Source organism: Takifugu flavidus, chromosome 21 (assembly GCF_003711565.1).
Source record: "Takifugu flavidus isolate HTHZ2018 chromosome 21, ASM371156v2, whole genome shotgun sequence".
NCBI lineage: Eukaryota > Metazoa > Chordata > Actinopteri > Tetraodontiformes > Tetraodontidae > Takifugu > Takifugu flavidus.
Window position 1 is genome coordinate 844785 of NC_079540.1, and position 19922 is coordinate 864706.

General features: G+C 49.7%; 1 protein-coding gene across 7 annotated transcripts in view; it reads left to right on the forward strand.

The window, feature by feature from the left end:
• Positions 1-18684, forward strand: part of elmo1 (engulfment and cell motility 1 (ced-12 homolog, C. elegans)) — a 51312-nt gene extending 32628 nt beyond the window's left edge. For all 7 annotated transcript variants that reach the window (XM_057020140.1, XM_057020143.1, XM_057020139.1 and 4 more), the window contains 7 exons: positions 3065-3201; positions 11048-11211; positions 13633-13745; positions 16015-16122; positions 16197-16279; positions 17318-17395; positions 17483-18684. In XM_057020140.1, coding sequence (XP_056876120.1) covers positions 3065-3201; positions 11048-11211; positions 13633-13745; positions 16015-16122; positions 16197-16279; positions 17318-17395; positions 17483-17683 — 884 coding nt within the window. In that variant the 3' untranslated portion in view covers positions 17684-18684. The remainder of the gene's footprint in view (positions 1-3064; positions 3202-11047; positions 11212-13632; positions 13746-16014; positions 16123-16196; positions 16280-17317; positions 17396-17482) is intronic.
• The last annotated feature ends 1238 nt before the right edge of the window (positions 18685-19922 follow it).

The window sequence follows — 19922 nt, forward strand, 5'->3', positions numbered from 1 at the left end:
CAAGGGAGAGTCGCTCAGAGGTTTTCGCTCATTATCTGCAGAAAACGGCGTATTTCATGCTAGTTTTAGCATCTCGGATGAGTCATAATGTTCAAAACATGACAGCCTTTTCTCACAAAATAGCTGATAAGTAAGGTAGATGTAAAGTCATTCTAATGGATCTGTGTCTCTGTTTATCTGCTGCCTCGGCATCCCACACACACACACATACACACACACACACACACACACACACACAGAGTCCCGTTGTCACAGTGGGACACAGGGGCATGCTGCTATTGTAATTAAAGCGGGGGTGATACTTTTAGCGTGTCTGAGCTACAAGGTGACATTTGGAGAGTTTTATTTTTCACTTCGTTGTGACGTCAAGCATGTGCACACGTGACCTTGGCAGATCTCAGAGTGGCATCTCGCACAAACGATCTAAAGTAAAAGGGTCCGCTTGACTTCTCTCCGTTTCCACCTTGTTTGCGTGACTTTTCTTCCCTTCTAAAAACAATCGGCCAACCTAAAGTAGCCCCGAGAGGAGAATCTGCAGTCGTCGTCGTTCCTAGCGTGCACGCACGCTTCATGAGAGGAGGTTACTACTTGGAACTGTGGCATGGTTCCTGTGAAGGAAAATACTCCATGCTTCGTTGCGAGCCCTTCTTCATCTCCACTTTATGTTTAATTCAGTTTGTTTTCTCCGACTTTGAAATGCCGCCTCCCTGTAGAATCTCCTTTCATCGGTGTGTCGTGACCAACGCGGCGGCTGTTAGCTCACAGCTTTAATCTACTTCCCTACATGATCCTTGTGATCAGTTCCCGACCGAAATATTCCGTCTTAACCGGCCACACTTAAATCCTTCCCTTTGTGTCCATTTAATCAACATTAAAGTTGAATTTTCGACAGCTGCTGGAGAAAATTAAGTTAATGTTTAATCAAGTATCAAAGATGTTATTTAACAACAGAGACATCACTCCTATAGACTGACCTGTTTCAAGCAACCCCAAAGAGTTGATTTCTGCAGCAGCCTGTGAGCGTGTGGTGCGGCCTGAACCTCCCCTGGTCCGCTCAACATCTGGCCACACATCTGGCTGGAATGCATGCAGGACGGAGGACACAATGAAGCAGCCATCCATCCAGCTGTGTGCGGAGTGCTGCGTGTTCATGTCTGTCCCCTTGGTTGCGTGACTCATCCATCAGAATGTGTCACCCGGCTCGGCGTGTCCAGTCGCCCACCGCGTCTCTGTGGCCGCGTTAGCAGCCCGTGGGAGAGGGGGAAGAAACAAGAGCCTTTATGTAACCTGTTTATCACAGATTTAAAGAGGCCCAACCATCATTGGGCTTAATTCTCCGGATTTTTTAGATATTTTTAGGTACAGGGGTGAGCTGCCGGTTTTATTCCTGACTCAGATTGAGGCTACTTTCAGCACAGCAAACAGCCTGCAGGTCCTCGGTGAAGCCGACTCCACCTTTTAATCACACCAGCATCGCCGTGAGTCAGAGGAAAACATAAAGCTTTGCCATCTTTAGGCCGGAGAGGCCCGAAGCAGCAGTAGTCTTATCACAGTAACATGACTTTGCACTTGCTCGGTGTTGTTTCCATCTGTGCACGCAGCGGCGGCACTAATTCAATAAGAGGCCAGCAGGAAAAACCCCATAAATGAGGGCTACTTGACTTTTTACTCTAAGAAAAAAGGGAAATATTTAAATGCCGATATCACTTAAGGGATTAGCTTTACGTCCCGAGGACTGGTTATAAAAATATTAACAAAATCAGCAGTTGTGGAGGCTCAGCACGCCGCACAGAGCATAAAAAGACTTTAAACCGCTGACTTTTCCATTTAATGTAAATGGCTGCTTGATTATCCACTGCAGAGGTCGTGAACTTCCTTTAAAATCAAAGCCTGATCTGCTCTGCTCCACCGTCTTTAGTCTTGTATCTAAAATTCAGACCGGCTGCATCCAGACCGCCCATCCCCCCTCCAAACCACCTATAAATTGTGTTTTGTTTTTTTTTAAATATATTTAGCGCACCGTTAGCGTGCTACTTCCAGCATCCGGGCGCTACGGTGTTGATTTTGGCCTTTCTGCTCCATGAGAGAGCCAGTACGAGTGTATACAAGCGCCGCATGAAAAACGCCGTTTTGCCAGCCAGACTGGATATTGGCTCAGGTCAGAGTTGACTCGTTTATATTTTTGAGCAGCAAGTCGCCATCTGTTTTGATTAGCCTCCATTAGCGTCCCAATCGACTACTGGCACCGACGTCGCCGCGCCGCCCCTGGTCTCCCCTCCCTTTAATCTTCTATCCATCGCTCCCAATCAAAGCCCAGGTCGCTGCGCTCGGGGCGCGTGGGCATCACTCATTACGCCGTGAAGTTTCAATAGCGGCCGACCTCTCGCGCTCAATTCCACACGCGTCTGGCTCGAGGGTGCCGCCCGTCACAAGGCCGAGGAATGTGGTGGGAATGAATGTCCAGGCTTGTTCGTTCTCCGCTCACGTCTCGTGTTGGAGGCGGTGGCGTTGCCGACACACGTCGGTGCTCGGCTAATAGAGGAAATGAGCCACCTCTGGCTGCGGAAAGTGAAAAACCATAACTTCAACCAGTTGAAACTGCGGCTGACTGCAGGGATGAACGTTAACTAGCTTAGCGTTGCCACCGTCACTGAAGTCATGAATTAATCAGCTTTCTGCCAGTTAGAACAAGCTGTCACATGCAGTGTTCCTCTGTACGCTGAGATTATTTATGAAGCGGCGAGCGTCTCTGGAGCTTTTCTGGGGTGCACCCGCCGTCGCCGACCGCCAGGCTGTCGCCGTGCATTACTCAGGCATGCGGGCCTGCACGGAGCTCAATTATAGGAAAATTGAAGGCTGTTAAATGGTGTGAGGCCTTCAGGAGGGAGAAAAGCAAAAAGTAAATGGACCGAACGGGGGGGTCCTTTAACCAACGCCTCCCTACGTGAACGCCGGGTGGACGGAAGTCAGAATCTGCCCCGAGGGGTCGGCGATCCGTAGCATAAGCAGGAGCCTTTTTACACATAATAACATAATAACATGACGCTCCTTCCTCTTCCCACAGCCAGTGAAAACTGCCACGACTTCCATCCCATGTTCTTCACGCACGATCGCTCCTTCGAGGAATTCTTCTGCATCTGCATCCAGCTGCTGAACAAAACCTGGAAGGAGATGAGAGCCACAAGCGAAGACTTCAACAAGGTACGCGCGCGACAGGAGGTTCCGTTGAGACGGGCGTGTAGGTCTCGGTGCGGTTCTGACTGTGGCAACTGGTTTCGACACCAAAATGGTCTAAATCCTGGATGTAGGTAACAGTAATGAGTATTGGAAGCATCAAAATCCACTATTTTTTGAGTCTGACTAGACGCGAGCAGCTGCGTAGCTGTTGCTAACGTCCATGTGGACAAACGGTCCGTCCAGAGGACAGTCCTGAGTTGGTGCCACTCGGGATGCAGCAGACGTTACGGAATGACGTATGTTAGCCAGAATATGGATGAGAACATCGGCGGGACAGGCAGAAAGGCAATTCCCAGATCCGGTTGCCAAAATGTCAAACCCCTGTTAGCCGGACTGACGTGATTCCCATCAGAACGTCAGGGCTCGTTAGGATACATGTGGCACTTCCTGCTTATGCTTCGGCCTGGAAACGACACCGCTGATCCATCAGATATGAAGAGGCTTGAAATACTCCCAATTTCCTCCCTATTAAACTCCAGCGTCTACGACTCCGTTTGGAGCTCATCAGCATTCGGAGGCTAATGAAAACACTTCCTGTCGGCGGGCCAGTGCTGAATCAGCTCACACAGGAAATGCATTCGCACGTGTGCCGCCAGACGACGGTAGTAAATACGCCATCGATGACAGACAGAAGGTCCGGTCCGTCCAGCGACGCCGCCGCAGCTCCGTTCTTTCGTTTGCGCGACAAATTGGGATTAAATCGGAGACAAATAGATGGACAGAAGCCGGACCGCACCACGTCCATGTGGGATTTGAACCGACAGCTTGCCTGAGCGTCGGAGCCCTGCTGCGCATCACGGAATCCTAAGGGAGGGGGGGAGGCAGCGGCGCCGGTGTCGTAAAGCTGGGAAGACTCGGGGCAGAGAGAGAAGCAAACACAAACACAGCCTCTAGTTACAAATGATCATCACCTGCGTTTATCCTGGTGGAAAATTCACTGCACGTATTGCCCCCCCACCCCCCGAGGAAGGGAAACCATCGACCAGTCCGATCCTCCGTGCCTTCACCTCGAAGCAAGATGTCTGTTCTGATTCAGCCGGGCCAGCTGACACTTCCCTCGCAACCCTCCCGATCCGACCTTGACCCCCTTGACACCACCCCCCCCCCATCCTTCGCGTTTACACCATTTAAACGACAACCAAAGATGACTTAAAGTTTCTCAGCGATACTGAAAGAAACTACTGTGTGTGTGTGTGTGTGGTGTGTGTGTGTGTGTGTGTGTGTGTGTGTGTGTGTGTGTGTGTGTGTGTCGGGGGGGTAATGATGCATTTCGGGGGACTTCTGAGGTTGTTAACTTCAGAACACAAATGCAGAGCATCAGCGCACCTCCTCTGATGTGTGCAAAACCAAGACACTTGCTCTAATCTGTGCTGCCCGTGCGCGTGCGAGCGCCTCTCAAATGCTCAGGGCTCCGTCAGCCATTGCCCGTTTGGGTTTGACTGAATAATTTCACTTAATTTCACTTCAAATCCCATCAAAATCGGTCAATTTGAGGCCAAATTTTACAGTAATTAAAACTATACATATATATATATATGATAGTAACGCTTGAACGTGCGCTGCCTGAATGCCGCGGAGACGAGTCTGATGCTCCGAGGGCACAGCCGCGACCATCAGACAGCCGTTTCCTGTTTCCATAGCAACCTCGTCCAATTACCGCCGCTGCTCTGTATCGGTAAGATGGAGCCACTTCTCCGGTGCGCGTGTTTGCCCACGTCGCCGCTTTTGTGCAGCTATCAGAGGCTTCAGCTCCCAGCCTTGCCTGTCTCCCCCCGACCGTCTGAGCCACACACACACACACACACACACACACACACAGGAGAAACACATCTCTGTCTCTTTCTGCTCAGGCTTGAGGATGAAAAAAAAGCTCTCACTGATGTAGAGGCTTGCATCCACTCACGATACCCCTCCTCCTCCCTCGCCTTCTCCTCTCATCTCTCCCTGCCACCACCCTCTTTTTGCCCCCCCATCACACACACGCGTCATGTGATCCACTTGCTACTCTGCCATTGGTGCCTGTGATCGTGGCGTGTGTCCAATCAGGGCATAAGCCCAGAGATCAACATAAGCGAAGCAGTGCAGCCTGGTTGATGCTCTTAGTGGCACAGGAGGAGGGAGGCAGGTGTACGGAAATATAGGAATTAAAGAGCCCCCAGGAAGAGGTTGCTGTCTTTGATTTTCTCGGAATCGGCTGCAAAAGAAGAAAGCAGGAGTCCCGACTGGAAAGGAGAGACTGGAGGAGGCGGCGCAGGAGATCCGGAGGAGTCTTCCCGTGCTGACAGATCCGGCGCTCCTCAATTCTCCACACCCGTTCTTCCGAGCAGCAGTCCTCCATCCTTCCATCTGCCCCCCTTTGTTTCCCGCCGGGGTCCGCTGACCGCTTCCGACAGCCCCCCCCGCCCTCCCTCCACGCCAGAAGTGCGAGGATTCAACGGTCGCTGCGGAGAGGATCGCGCCGTGCTCAGGGGGGGAAAATGGAGGTGACATGTAAGTAGGGACGGACGGGAGGGCGAGAGCAGAGGTCTCAATTAGCGCGGATGGATGGAGCGCTGGGAGGTGGTGGTGGAGCAGGAGGAGCGACTGTTTGTGCTGTTGCCTGGCTGCATGGGGAGAAGGGGGGGGCAGGAGAGACGTAGAAGCCGGGACGGGGACTCGGCGGAAGATAACGAGCAGGTGGGGGGGGGTGAACTCAGTAAAGAGAAGGTCCCAGATGGCAGCTACACACACAAATATAATCTGCTAGATTATCATTTACACAAGCGTGCGGATGTACATTTGCACTTCAGATACCCCCCCCCCCCCCCACACACACACACACACACACACACACACACATTCCCAAACCCTGCTTCTTTACGCTTCCGGGCATCATCTGAATTCCAGTGGAAGGGCTGTGCAGTTTTTTGGGGGGGGTGTATTGTGAATGGGATTGCTCCACATCATCCACACCCCCTGGAAGAAGCCCCCCCCCCATCCTGGATTACACCAGACACCTTTAAAATGTGTGTTTGCACGATGACTTTAATTAGCATCGTAGTTAGCCAGATCAGAAGCCTGTTAAAGAAGACGGAGCTCTGCTCCTGTATTCTTGATCTAATCCGTGGGAGCACTCTGACCAGCTGAACCCTCACTGGTGTTTGACGTGTCTCTTGTGTCGGCGGGGGGGACACGGTGGAGAGGAGCTAATCCGCTTTGTTCGACCACGCCGGAGGGCCGACCCTGCCCACCGTTGGATTATGCACGTGGCGGCCCTCCAAAGAAGCAGTGGGACGGACACCCCTCCGTCGGCCATCGCAGGCCCGTCCGCTCGCTCGCAAACAACCGGGGAGGCAAACGAGTGCACGTGACTCGTGTCCCGTGACAGAAGGCAGAACCGTGCGGCTCTGCGCCAGCGTGGGACATGTTTGTACTCCAGACAGCGACCACACCTCCTTCCTCCCGACGGCTCGTTTGTAATAAATATGGCTTTATTAGCCTCTCAAGCTGCGTTCGTCGATGCCTCTTTCCTTCTCTCTCCCTTTATAGCCCTCCCTCGCACCTTCCCCCCTTTATTCTTGACCCCCCGCCCCCACCTCTATTGTCAGATGCAGCCAGGCTATTTATATCCTTCTGCTTGGCTTCCTCACCTCCCACTCCCCTGAGAAGGTTGGCTTTATTGTTTTGGCGTGTGTGTGTGTGTGTGTGTGTGTGTGTGTGTGTGTGTGTGTGTGTGTGTGTGTGTGTGTGTGTGTGTGTGTGTGTGTGTGTGTGAATGCAATGCTGCATCGTGCGTTTTTTCGGGAGGGGGCTTGAGGCTTTAAATAGATGATACAGCAGGAATTGAGTGACTTTAGGTGTAGCCAGCGCTGAAATCAAAGTCCTCCTACTCGATCTGAATACGAACCGCTCTCCTGCGTGCACCTGCCTCAGGGGATTCTGGGATGTTCCGCGATCGCTGGCCCGCGACTCACAAATGAGACCAAAGCAAATATCAGCCGTGCGCATCAAAGGCCATGAGACACGGCGGTGGCGTTCAGTCAACTTCACTGGTCCTTGAAGACAGCAGGAAGTCTCTGCAGTCTGGAGTCGGCCTAAATTGGTGCTCTCTTGCAGTTTGTTATTGGAATTCGAACCTCCAGGTGGTTGGAACCCTTTTTTCCAAATATTCTCCTCAGCACTGATGCATTATGGGTAGATTCTTGGAAGGCAATGCATCCATTAATAGCATTTTCTCTAAATAATGCTGATTCCTGTGTCCATGAATAGATATCTAATTAATGACCCACCCCACCCTGGCCCCTGGGGCCATCCCTGTACAGCGCTAACAGTTTATGCGTCGTGTCGTAGCTCAACATTTCTCAGAGGGGTTTCCTTTTCTTAATGCAGCAAAAAAAAGATCAAATGATTATAAATTCTAGTTTAGTGTCATTTCCCGTTTCCAAATAACGGGATTGATGGTTTGCGCCCCTGTGCTGGGAGGAGGAGCCCAGAAGGTCCCTGCATGTCTCTCGCTGAGAACGTCGGGAACGTCGGCCTGTTGGTGTTTAGTTCAGTTCTTCTAGGCTGATTTTGTCTGCAGTGAGCGGGGAGGTGTCGGAGCAGGGCGCTCCCTGTGGCTCGCTCACGCTGTCAGAAGGGCCCCTGAGGCTTCTACCGAGAGCGAGAAGAGCTGCTCTTCACTGCGCTGTAGCGTTTCATTCAGCCCCACACACCACCACCACTCTGCGTTATTTTATTGAGATCCCCATCGAGCCAGTCCTCACACTCAAGCCGCCGGCCAGGGATGCATAATTGAAATTTTAATGGAGAAAAGCGCCGACCTTCCACTTAGATGCTCCACGCTGAGCCGTGACGGCCCCGACCAGACCCAAATAGTCTTCCTCTTTTTCTTTGCACATTGTGGAGTAAGAAAATTCCCCTTTCTTGCCTGGTATCAAAATAAATTTGGGGATTGTAAATGAGTTGATTGATGCTGCTGCCTGGATAAAGGGAGGCCCAGATGTGCCAGATGAGCGATGGATGCGAATCCAGAAGCGGGCCTGCGTGGCAGCGTCGCCCCTCGCTCACGTTCTCCTCGCAGACATTGTTTTATTGTGAATGATAATTATTAATTGAACATAGGGCAGAGTTGCTGGGAGGAAGAAGGCAATTACCATTTTGGCGGAGGGGGAAATGGATTTCATTTGTTTCTGCTGCTCGTTATGAAAGAAAAATGACTGACTGAAGCGGCGCCGCACCTTTTCTCGCGCTCGTTGAATGAGTCCATTGCGCACCAACGTGCGGCTTTTTGTCTTCCCCCGGGCTTTAAGTCCAGAGCCCCCCCCCCCCACACACACACACACACACACACACTGGCGCTCCCGTTATCACCACGTGAGATTGACGCTGTGATTGCCATCAGCAAAGCCTTTATTCTGTGATTACCTCATTATAATTTGCCCACAAAAAGGCCTTTCTTGCGCAATCACCAGATTTCGGGGTGCGTGTTTGACGGACAGCTGGTAAATGATGTCATTAGCATCCGGTTATAGCTGCGCCACTAGTCCATTGGTCCGAGGGACCAGGGTGGAGGTTTCATCTTCATCAGTCATGGAGAGCACAAATGACATCATTGACCACGCCCCCTTGCCTGCCTCTCATTGGCCAGCCGGACCAAACTCTGGAATAGATCCGTTTTTATCTTTTGGGGCATTTGCAGCGAACATTTTGTCAGCAACTCCAGTAACCAGCAACTTCCTGTCCCGAGACAATGTGGATGGAGGCGTGTGACAGATGAGTCACCGTGCAAGGGCCACATGACTCAGGGGCCAACATGGGCGCAGAGGCTGCAGTTGAAACTGCCTGCGGAGCGAGTTCGCGTGCAAAGTTCCAGCTCTGACGCGCTGAAGAGGTGGAATGAAGATTAAATATTCATACCCGCCGTCTGCCCGGTAGTGAAAGGACCATGTGTCAGTGCTAAAGCTGATGAATATCCGCAGCATTAATTAGTGCGGCTGCAGCCACGTTGGCCACCGGCACTTTTCTCCCTGCCAGAGACATTTCTGCAAGCGCGCCATATGAGCGCCCACCCGCCTGGGACGCTTCTGCACGAGCAGCGGGGCCGGCTGGGAGTCTGCAGAGACCGGGATGGGGTCGGTGGTGGGGATCCAGTTCTCTGGAAAGTTGTGGTTAACTGTAAACAGGCAGCTGAATCCGTGCAGGCCTCACGTGAGCACAGAAGAAAGGGACTGTGGTGCATTTTGCGATCGTTAGAGCATCAGGGACTGAATGTAGGCGAAGTGAACATGAATATTTTATTATTCGGATGAGGAATAGCGGAAGAGAAAAGCGACAACGGCAACAATTAAAGATAAAAGCAGAATGTTTCCATTGATGGTGACTTGGGCCTGGAGGCAATGCTGACCCTCGCCCTCTAGTGGTTGGTTATTGATATGCAGTGGGATGACTGAAGGGACAATTCTTACCTAAATTTAAGCTCAGCTGGCCTCTGCTTTATTTTTTTTACCTTTTCCATTGCAGTTTATGGTTCAAATTGCCTTTTTTTCCTTTTTTTTTATCCACTGTTGCCTCCCCTGAATTTCCTCCAGGAGCGATTATATCCTGGATAAACCAATTAATTCCAAAAATGCCCTTTTGTGGTGGGATTTGTGGTGCCCTTGTCAAACACTGATGCATTCAAAATTGTAATGCTTCACTGCATTTCCTTTCAGAAGAAGAGTTTTTGTCTCCTGGCTGGTTGAAATATCAGTGAAGAATGTTGAAATGAGACTTTAAATCCTGACGCGCTGCTTCTGCAGAATGAGCAGTGATCAGAGCCTAGTCGACCATAACAGGCGCAAAAACAGCCTGTTTCTTGCCGTCAACTCTGTACGATCTGATCCAGTGAAGCGGCATCTGCAGGCTCTGAGGTGGCCGATAACGAGGCTGATACATAATTAGCGCTACTCGTCACGTCTGTCGTCGCATTTGCAACCCAGGGAACAAAGCTGATGGAAGAACTTTGCATTTTTGGCCTGAAAAACTCAAACTGGCGGGCTTTGCCAGCTCTGCTCTGTCAGGGCAAAGCTTTTTGCAGGTTTTCAGGCATCGTGTTTGAACAATTAATGGGAGTTTTCAGCCACCGAGAGTGAAAATGACATTTGAAGCCTCTATTTTTCCTGGTGTTTGAGCATATGTGCCGAAGACTGAGGAGATGTATTTAAGAAGCAGCACTTTATTAACTGTGTTCTGAATCCGGCGGAGTGCTTTTAATGAAATGATTTCCAACTGGCATTCGTTTTATTAGCTTCTTCCAGTCTGAAAATGAATTGATCCATTTAGTAACAGACCCCCCAAAAAAGTCTTCCATGTGTATTACAGAAAGATTTTTCATAACCAATTCAACAAAGTGCTCCTGACTGTCAGAACGTGACTTGTAAGAGAGCGTGCGCGGCTCCTGCATGCGGCCTGATTACCTCCTGACAGTGGAACAGAGCCGCCGCGCTAATTGACGGAGACGCGCGTGATGTCTCGCCTTTGTTGCTGCGCGGCGCTTTCATTTTGCGCCGTTACCTCAGCTGATCAAAACGCCTCCTCCAGGCGGATTGATGGTTTGGAACGCCGCTCGTGTCTCGCCTCTGGAGCCGCAGCCAGACTAATGCCGTCACGCATTTCTCTAGTGTGACACTGGGGGCTAACGCTCAGCTTCTTCACTCTCTGTGCGCGCCACACCAGACTGGATTAGCGGCTCCAGTTTCTTTAATCCTGTTGGGAAGTGAACACATGTTTTTGATAACACCCTCCACATGCATCCACGGTGAATTAACGCTGTTGTTCCTGTCCTCTGCAGGTAATGCAGGTGGTGAGGGAGCAGATCATGCGAGCGCTGACTCTCAAGCCTAATTCTCTGGATCAGTTCAAGAGTCGCCTACAGAACCTGAGTTACACGGAGATCCTGAAAATACGCCAGTCTGAAAGGATGAATCAGGAAGATTTCCAGTCCCGCCCTATCCTGTGAGTCAACCCGCTGGTGGTTTTCGTTGCTGGTGTAAAAACACATTCAGGGGTGGGTGTTTCCCGCCCGGAGATGTCCTCAACATCCGGTCACGTGTTCACTGTGATCGGACGTGCCCTCGATCGATAGGAACCTGGAGTTAGATTTTATTTCGCAGGTTTGTTAGCAGCTGCTGTTTCCCTTCTGTGCTCCACGTATGGCCATCAGCAGGAGGGTCCCCCTACATGAGCCTGGTCCTGCTCAAGGTTTCTTCCTGTTAAAGGGGAGTTTTTCCTTGCCACTATTGCTTGTCTGGGGTCAGGCCCTGGGATTCTGGAAAGCGCCTAGAAACAATTTTGATTGTATAAGATGCTATAAAGATTGATTTGATTTGAATAACTTCCAAAGGTCCCGTTCAGGACGTCCATACAAACGCGACGCTCATCCTGAAGACACAAGTCCAATTTTCAACCAGATCAAAGACTCTTCCGTGTGGGGAAGTAAAAGGATTTGAGACATTGTGGTTTGGCCAAACGCACAAAAATCCCATCTTGAATCTGATCCTTTCAACCAGATTACAACACTTTTCGATTTAGAACAAGCACATGTGACATTCTGTGTTGCTGTTAAGGACTGAGAGGAGTCCTTTGGGATCTGTGGAGAAATACATTTAATGCCTGGATCATATCTGAACCAGGCCCAAACGGCTGGTCGCTGCTCTTCCCCAGCCATAAAAAAAAGAGGCGTTGTCGTTAATAAACTCATAATTGCGTCTTTCTTCTTCTCTTCATTAGTCAGCCGGATTAAGGCGGGCTGCACCCTGTTACTCATCATGATTGAAAATACGCACCGAATTAAAATTGTGTGCAAATCATTCGCAGAGAAGTCGCCGTTAACGACCCTGCGGCTCACGAGGCGGAGAGCTCGTCAGTAATAGATCATTCGCTGACTGATCATGGGTGCGGGCCCGTAATGGAGAACATTGTTTTGTCAGGGCTATTTTTTATGAAGTGGCCGGCAGTATTGGAAATCATTTTCACCGTGACCGCGTGTCCCTCTGAACAGTAATCAATGCTGAGCCGGGGGCTTATTGGATCAGTATTGGTAGGGCAGAGACCAAAGTTTAGCAGCCAATTATAGTTGGAAAATAGAACAAAGGCAAATAAATTGCCATGAAAACTTAAGGTTTTTGTTTTGTTCTCATTTTTACTGCAGGGTTGGGTGGAAAATGCTGACCTGCAGAAGGTTCCCATTAAGAAGGAATAATCTGTAGTCTGGAGCTGAAGGTTCCCTCAGAACCTGATGCTTTTATTTTGAAGGCACGTTCATGGACTTTAGCATGTAGCCGAACAACCGACCCCTCAGGTTCGGGTAAAAATAGAAAATTAGTCACAAAATGTGGTTTTTAACGAAGGACAGACGGCTGAATGTTTCAGGGTTATTTCAGCGAACGTCTGGAGCCTGAAGGTTGAACTGTCCTCCACCGTCCTCCACCGTCCTCCACTGTCCTCGGGTCCATCCGTGCCGCCCTGTAAACGTCATCCCCAGAGCAGATTTAAAGCACCTCATTATCATCCATCATTCTTCTGCTCTCACGTTCTCCAAGTGACTTTAGGCATCAAAAATCGTGACGGCGTCACTTTAAAAGGTTTATTTCCTGCCGAGTTTCCGTCCTCCCACACAAAACTTAAAAGTGTTTTGCAATGGAAATTTCGTTTTTTGCAATATCTGAGGAGTTTTAACTCGTGTTTTTATTTTCCCCGTGAATGCTGCCCGTGTCGAAATATAAAGCCGACGTGTGGTGCATAATTCATGGAGCGCCACAGCAGAGATTCGCTGAGGTGGGAAAATGTTTGGACCCATCGGTAAATGCGCGCTTTTTTAACGCAAAAGCAAAAACTTTACTCATCAATAATTCCCTTTGTGGCTCAGCCGGCCTTTGTTACGTTTCTATAAAGCTGCAAAGTGGGGTTCTGTTAACACACCTGAGCTGGAAAAGAATCCGTTTGCGTTCGAGGTTTCCAAGATGAGTCAGCGGCCGTCCCCTCACGGGCCGAGCCCCCCCGGACGGATCGATATAACGAGACTCTGATAAGGTAAACACGTACACGCCGAGTGTGAGCGAGGAGACAGATGAGCCCCGAGGAAGGGACCTGAAATCCCATCAGAAGGGCGGCGTTATTCTAGAATGCAACATGGTTTGGGGGGGGGCAGCATCACATGTATTATTCACTCTGACCTCACACATCCAACAGCAACACGAATGCATGCAGGTGCTTGAGACTCATCGGGGAACGTCAACAACATGGTCGTGTCTGGCAGCACATCATTGCAACAGTGATGCTGTTGGAACTCCGCCTATAAGGGGGAAAAAACCACCTACATGGTGCATCAGATGTGACTGACATAATTCTCTGGTGTGTTGTCTTGTTTTTCTGAAGAGAGCTGAGAGAGAAGATCCAGCCGGAGATCATGGAGCTGATCAAACAGCAGCGGCTCAACCGTCTGTGCGAGGGCACCTGCTTCAGGAAGATCAGCAGTCGCAGACGGCAAGGTGAGGCCCGCGGTCACGGCATGATCCAGCCTCCCCCGCACGACCCAAACGTCTTTCTGCACGTTTTGGTCTTTGGCTGAGCTTTAATGGCAGGAAGATGGTAGAGAGAAACCACGACGTCTCACTCTGAGCGTCCGTTCACTCCTGCTTTCACGGCATTAAAACCCCACTGAAGATGAGGCCTTTGGACAAGCTGCAGAGCTGCCGTCATGGCGGCTCCCGCCAATATTTCCCATCAGCCTTTGAGGCCAGGATGTCCTGCAGCACAGCACCTCGCTCAACACAACTCGCATCTTTTTGAAATCTACAATCTGGCATGATAAAGCAACTCATTGTATCCAGGGGAAATGATTAGGGTCATTAAATTTGTCTGATTTATCACATGTGCTGATAAAGATCACACCAGAACATGCTTTGTTTTTTAAGCGAATCAGCAAATATTAATTTTCCCCATCCTCTTGCTGGATGTCTGATTGTATCCATGACAACGATCCGGTAGCAGCAAGCGGCATATTTTAATACGGTCATTGCGGTAAAATGCTGGCAAGAGTAAGGTGACATTAAAAGCGTGCAGGAGGAGCAGCTGTGGGCAGCAGAAGAGAACGCGGTCGGGGTCCGATCCCAACAACAGGTGCAAAGGATCAGCAGTCAAAGACGGGCAGATTTGGGAGCAGCTCAGCCAGATGTTTCACATCCAAGATAAGAACAGGAGCTGAGGTCCGTCTGTCCGTCCGTCCCAACAACACACACAAAATCAAACGGCCACTGTTGGTTTCCCTGAAGCTTCAGTCAGACCGAAGAGAACCGGACGTCGCTCTACTCCTCTTTACCCCCCCAGGTTCATCGATAGATTTTAAATGTCTGACAAGGATTCGTCTTGACAGCTGTCGCCCAGATGTTGCCAGAGCTGCCTGATGGAAATAGAGAGAGCCTAAGGAGAGCGAAGGGGCGGACGGGCTGATTTATGCTGGGCTGGCTTTTAAGAAATTGTGACGCGTGCGCGCTCCCGTGCACAGAGTGAAGGCCCGCAGGGTTACACCAGTTTCCACTTTTCCTTCTACACTCATGGAGATGCTCTCATCTCCTCCGCTGGGGGTCTTTGCTCCTCATCTTCTCCTCCCTCCTCCCCTGAAAGGCTCTTCTGTCAGGCAGAAACTGCAAGAATAAAAGGGCGCGAGTTAAATTCCCTCCTGGTTTAAGAGGCCGTGGCAAACGTTCTCAAACGTCGTTTAACTGCCCCCCTCCATTGTCTTGTTACCCCCCTCCTCCACCCTCCCATTTTAGTACCTGCATCAAAGATTCATTTCGCCGACTTCAGCCCGGATGACTGGGCTCTTCCCCCCGCCTTCCCCTCACATCGGACGTGTTCCGAAGAAAAAGCAGGAGCCCAAATTTGTCAAATTTGGCCCCATCCTCTTGGATCTCACTCCACTGCCCACGTCCTGGCTACAGATTCTTATTTAGATAATTATAGCTGAAGAGTCTGATCCTAGAGGGAGATGCACGCATCTATTAAATGCCAGCTGAAGAACATATGCGCCCGCACACGTCCACGTGAATCAGCCTCGCTCAGTTGAGCCGTGAGGCTGGTGGCGTCTCGGAAAAGTCTCCTGTCACAGCCTCCCCCGTGGACCTGACTGCTTCCTGCACGCCAGGTACGACCAGATGTCTATTTTCAGCAATTAGGATTTGGACGGCGCCGCACCGGCCTCCCCGGTCTGAGCGCGCTCTCTGCCAAAGGCTGGCAGCGGGACGCTCCGCGTACGCCTACGCCGCAGGTGAACCGAGTGTTCCGTATCAGCCAAGAGAAGAATGGCTCGGCTTTATGAGCCGTCGGGTCCTCTCGGATCAGCTTTTCCAGTTAAATGTCACAAAGGCAGAATTGGGGGCTCAAAACCAACGGCCGAGTGATTGAATTAGCTGCTGTATTTCACATTTCCTGGACGCTCGCCGGCGTTTGAGGAAAACAGAGCAGGTTTCAAGCCCCCAAAATGCATTTACGGGAGAAAAAAAACCGGAATTCTTCTCATGAACTTCACTGACGGCATCTGTTGTTGCTGCGAAAGGAAAAAGTAGGAAAAGGATGCAGGCCAACAGCCTGTTTTGTTGCCCGTCGAGATCCCCCCCCTAATGCCGAGCATCGCGGACCATCTGTAGATTTTCCTTGCGGCTGTTTTCCTAGATTGTCTTGTCAGTGTTTCTCCCTCATTACTGGCGTCGTGGCTTCTTCAGATCTGCTCTGACTCTCGATGTGTTTCCTTTCTTGAAGACAAGTTCTGGTACTGCCGCCTGTCTCCCAACCATAAAGTCCTGCACTATGGAGATCTGGAGGAGAGCCCCCAGGGGGAGGTGCCCCACGACTCCCTGCAGGACAAACGTGAGTGATTAAAACATTTAAATGCGTGAACCTTGTTGTTGTTGTTGTTGTTCTCACTCCTGTGTGTCCTGCAGTGCCTGTGGCTGATATCAAAGCTGTTATCACGGGCAAAGACTGCCCTCACATGAAGGAGAAAGGAGCCCTGAAGCAGAACAAGGTGCGTTTGCGTGCGTGGATGTAACAGTGGGTGTGTAAACAGGCGGGAGGATGTTTTTCTATGCACGACTGTTGCGTAATCTGAGGTTACATAAATTTGCTTCGGGAAACAACGGCAACAACAACCTCCGTTGGGCAGAGCTAAACCACAGAATGGCCCTTTAGCCGCAGCCAGGTAGCAACACAGGCACCAAAAACGGGCCAACGTCCTCCCTCTGCTCATTTAGTTTGAGAGCCAGGCACGGGCGCGCCCTCCGCCGCCGCCCTTACCCAGCACCGGTGCCCCGATCTCTGCTACAGCTGTGTACACACCAGCCATATTGGATCTTGGATAAATAGCCTCAAAGAAGACAAAGAAGCACACCTCCCCCTGCTCTGGCTGCCTTATTGCCTTGTCAATAACGCGGGGGGGTGGAAGAACACATTTCATTACTCAGGCTGCTCAGAGTCGGGCCGAAGCCCCCAGATTTCCTCTACGATGTGTGTCCACTGAGCTGTGTTGGGATGTCTTCCTTCCCCCGCTCCCTCCTAGTTGCTTTTTTAGACACTCTTGGTAAAACCTTTTCTTCTCAAATACAAGATGAGTATTTTCAACAAGGTATCCTATAATATTTTCCAAAACCATCTTATTTTAAATTCTGGTTGCCATTTTTCACTCGTGTATTGAGTGCTTATTTATCATTTTTTATATATAATTCTCACATTCCTTGTATGTATTGATCAAGATTTGGGTCATACCATTCACTTCTCCAGGCGGGGTCCATCCTGATCCGTCATAAAGTAAATCTAAATTCTAACAGAATAAAAAATGCATAAAGAAAGTCTTTAAAGCGGCGACTTTCTCTAAATAAACAGTCCTTGACAGTTTAACCACTCACGTTGTTGATTTACAAGCATCTCAGGAGGTTTGTCTGGCCCATTTGAAAGGCCTTGTATGGAATTATAATTAGGCCATCTTAAGAAATCAGCCATTACTTGATGAAAATGACTCTATTGATGTGGCTGCTTTCTCGTCTCCTCCTCCTTCCTCTTCCTCCAGGAGGTGCTGGAGCTGGCCTTCTCGGTCCTCTACGAGTCCGATGAGTACTTAAACTTCATCGCTCCGGACAAGCACGAGGTAACCGGAGAAGACAGACGAGTTGTTTTAATGTGAAAACCGTTTTAAGATTGTAAAGGCGGACGTCTCCTGCGTGTGTCCCTGCAGTACTGCGTGTGGACGGACGGTCTAAACGCCCTCCTGGGGAAGGAGATGACCAGCGACTACACCAAATCTGACATGGACACCCTCCTCTCCATGGAGATGAAGCTCCGCCTCTTGGATCTAGAAAACATCCAGATTCCCGAGGCCCCGCCCCCGATTCCCAAAGAACCCAGCAACTATGACTTTGTTTATGACTGTAACTAGAACCCACCCATGCTCACTGGACCCCCCACCCCCACCCAGCCCCTTCACCCCTCCCACCTACTTTTCTTACAGACTGGAATAAACCATATGATGTTTAAAAAAGATGAACAGTTTAAAAGGGAAAAACGATTTAGTCAAATATTTTCCTCGTAGACCTTCGTTCGGGAGTAAACGATGCATATCAGTACCGACGCCGCCGTGGACGTCACGCCGCCTTTTGGAGGATCCTGGAATCCTGTCCTGGTCCTTGTGGCGGTCTCTGCTTATTCCACGCCACCTTCTTGGCCCAAGGTGCCGGCGGTGGCAGCCTGATGCTTCTGAACGCTGTTTGATTCTGCTTCCTCCTCCTTTTCTTACGTTTACCTTCCGTAGATGGTGTTTTGTTTTCCTCAGGGCTTTTCAATGAGCGGAGGGGCAGAGAAACTTTGGGTTTGTTGTCAGTTTCCTTGCAAATTCCAGTGTAAAAAGGAAAGTTTTAACTCAATACTGGATGAAATAGTTGAATTATATTCCCTATGACACACCCTGATCACTGTTGGAGCAGGTGGATCCTCAAAAATCTGAGTATTTTTTAAGGCGTTAAAAAATGCTAAATTATAGGAACAACGGTGGCTTTGCCGAAAACAAATGCCATTGTGAAACTTCCTCACGGGTTTCAGTCCCTTACTCTGCTGTACATGACATTCCAAAGCAATATTTGAGCTTCTTTGTTGGTCATTTGTGAGCGGATCATATTTGAGCGAGTTGAAAATCCAGAATTCAGCTTCTCAGCTGCAGGATGTTGGTAAATTTGTCTCTCGTGCGAGATTTTGCGGCCACAAATTCAGAGATTGTCTTTTTTTTTAATTATTTAAAAAAGCAAATCGCAGCTGTTATTTTTCACATGATTTATATATTTTGCCCTTCCTATTTAATAACTCCAGATTGTTGTTATTATTTTGGTTTTGTAGGATTTTTCGAACCCCTCAAAACTGCTGTTTACATTAAAGATACAAGAACCACGTCCTCGTCTTGTTTTCTTTCCCTCTCTACACACAGATCAGTATTTTGAAGGTTAAAAAATGAACATATTTGAAAAAATAAATCAGAATTCATCTAAATCTGGGTCTGTAGAAGATTTGGTGAATGTGTTTGTGCACGTTCTGCCAACCCAAACTTTAAGGTCTAAACAACCGCTGCTGCAACAATGAATAATTAATGCATCCAGGTTGGGACGTGGACGCACGGAAACATGTTGAATTTCCACAGAACGGAGGAGAAGGAGGAGGTTTTGTTACACGTCTGACTGTAACAGAGTCTGTTTCTCTGCTGAGAGACCTTAATCCTCCACGTGTGACGCTTTCCAGTCCTCCGTGGCTGAGACCCGTCTGCCGGTCTAACGGGGTCTGTCTCCCATCCAGTCTGTCCTGTCTCACAGGATCCCTCACGGCGCTCTGAGACAGCGCTGGGGGAAGATACAAGTGTGGATAAATACCAGGCAAAACTTTCAGTAAGGTAATACCAACAGTTTATGTGCAGGTTTTAACACTAAAATCAATTTTGATCTCCTGAATTGGATCGATTTGCAACATTTGTCCAGCGTTTTCTCTGTTTTTTTGTCACCTGATCATGAAGCTGAGGACTGGGGGGCCGAGCATTTAGCTACCAGGCCCCCCTGCTATGGAACCAGCTCCCTGTCCAGGTACGGGAGGCTGACAGGCCTCTGTCACCCCACTGGGTCATGGTTTTCTCTCCTCTCCTCTCTCTCTACCCACCCCCCCATCAGCAGGAGGGTCCCCCTACATGAGCCTGGTCCTGCTCAAGGTTTCTTCCTGTTAAAGGGGAGTTTTTCCTTGCCACTGTTGCTTGTCTGGGGTTAGACCCTGGGATTCTGGAAAGCTTTGATTGTAAAAGATGCTATATAAATAAAGATTGATTTAATTTGATTTGATTTGATTTGACTAAACAGAAGCTGGAAGTCTACGCTTGGATCAGGAATTGAGCCCCTGGGGTGTTGGGCTTCTGGGGGCAAGGGGAGCGTGCTGCCTCTCACCGACTGGCCCTGACGTCTGTTCTACCCAGCAGGGGTGTTCTGTCTGTGCTGCTTGTGGCCTGTTGCCGTGTTCAACATGAGGGGGGGGGGGGCTACAGTGGCTTAAACATACACACATTACACAGACACACATTCTTAACACATCAGATCTATAGCTACAGATCTGCTTTTAACACAAGTGGCAAACTTTGGCTGCCGTGTCTCACT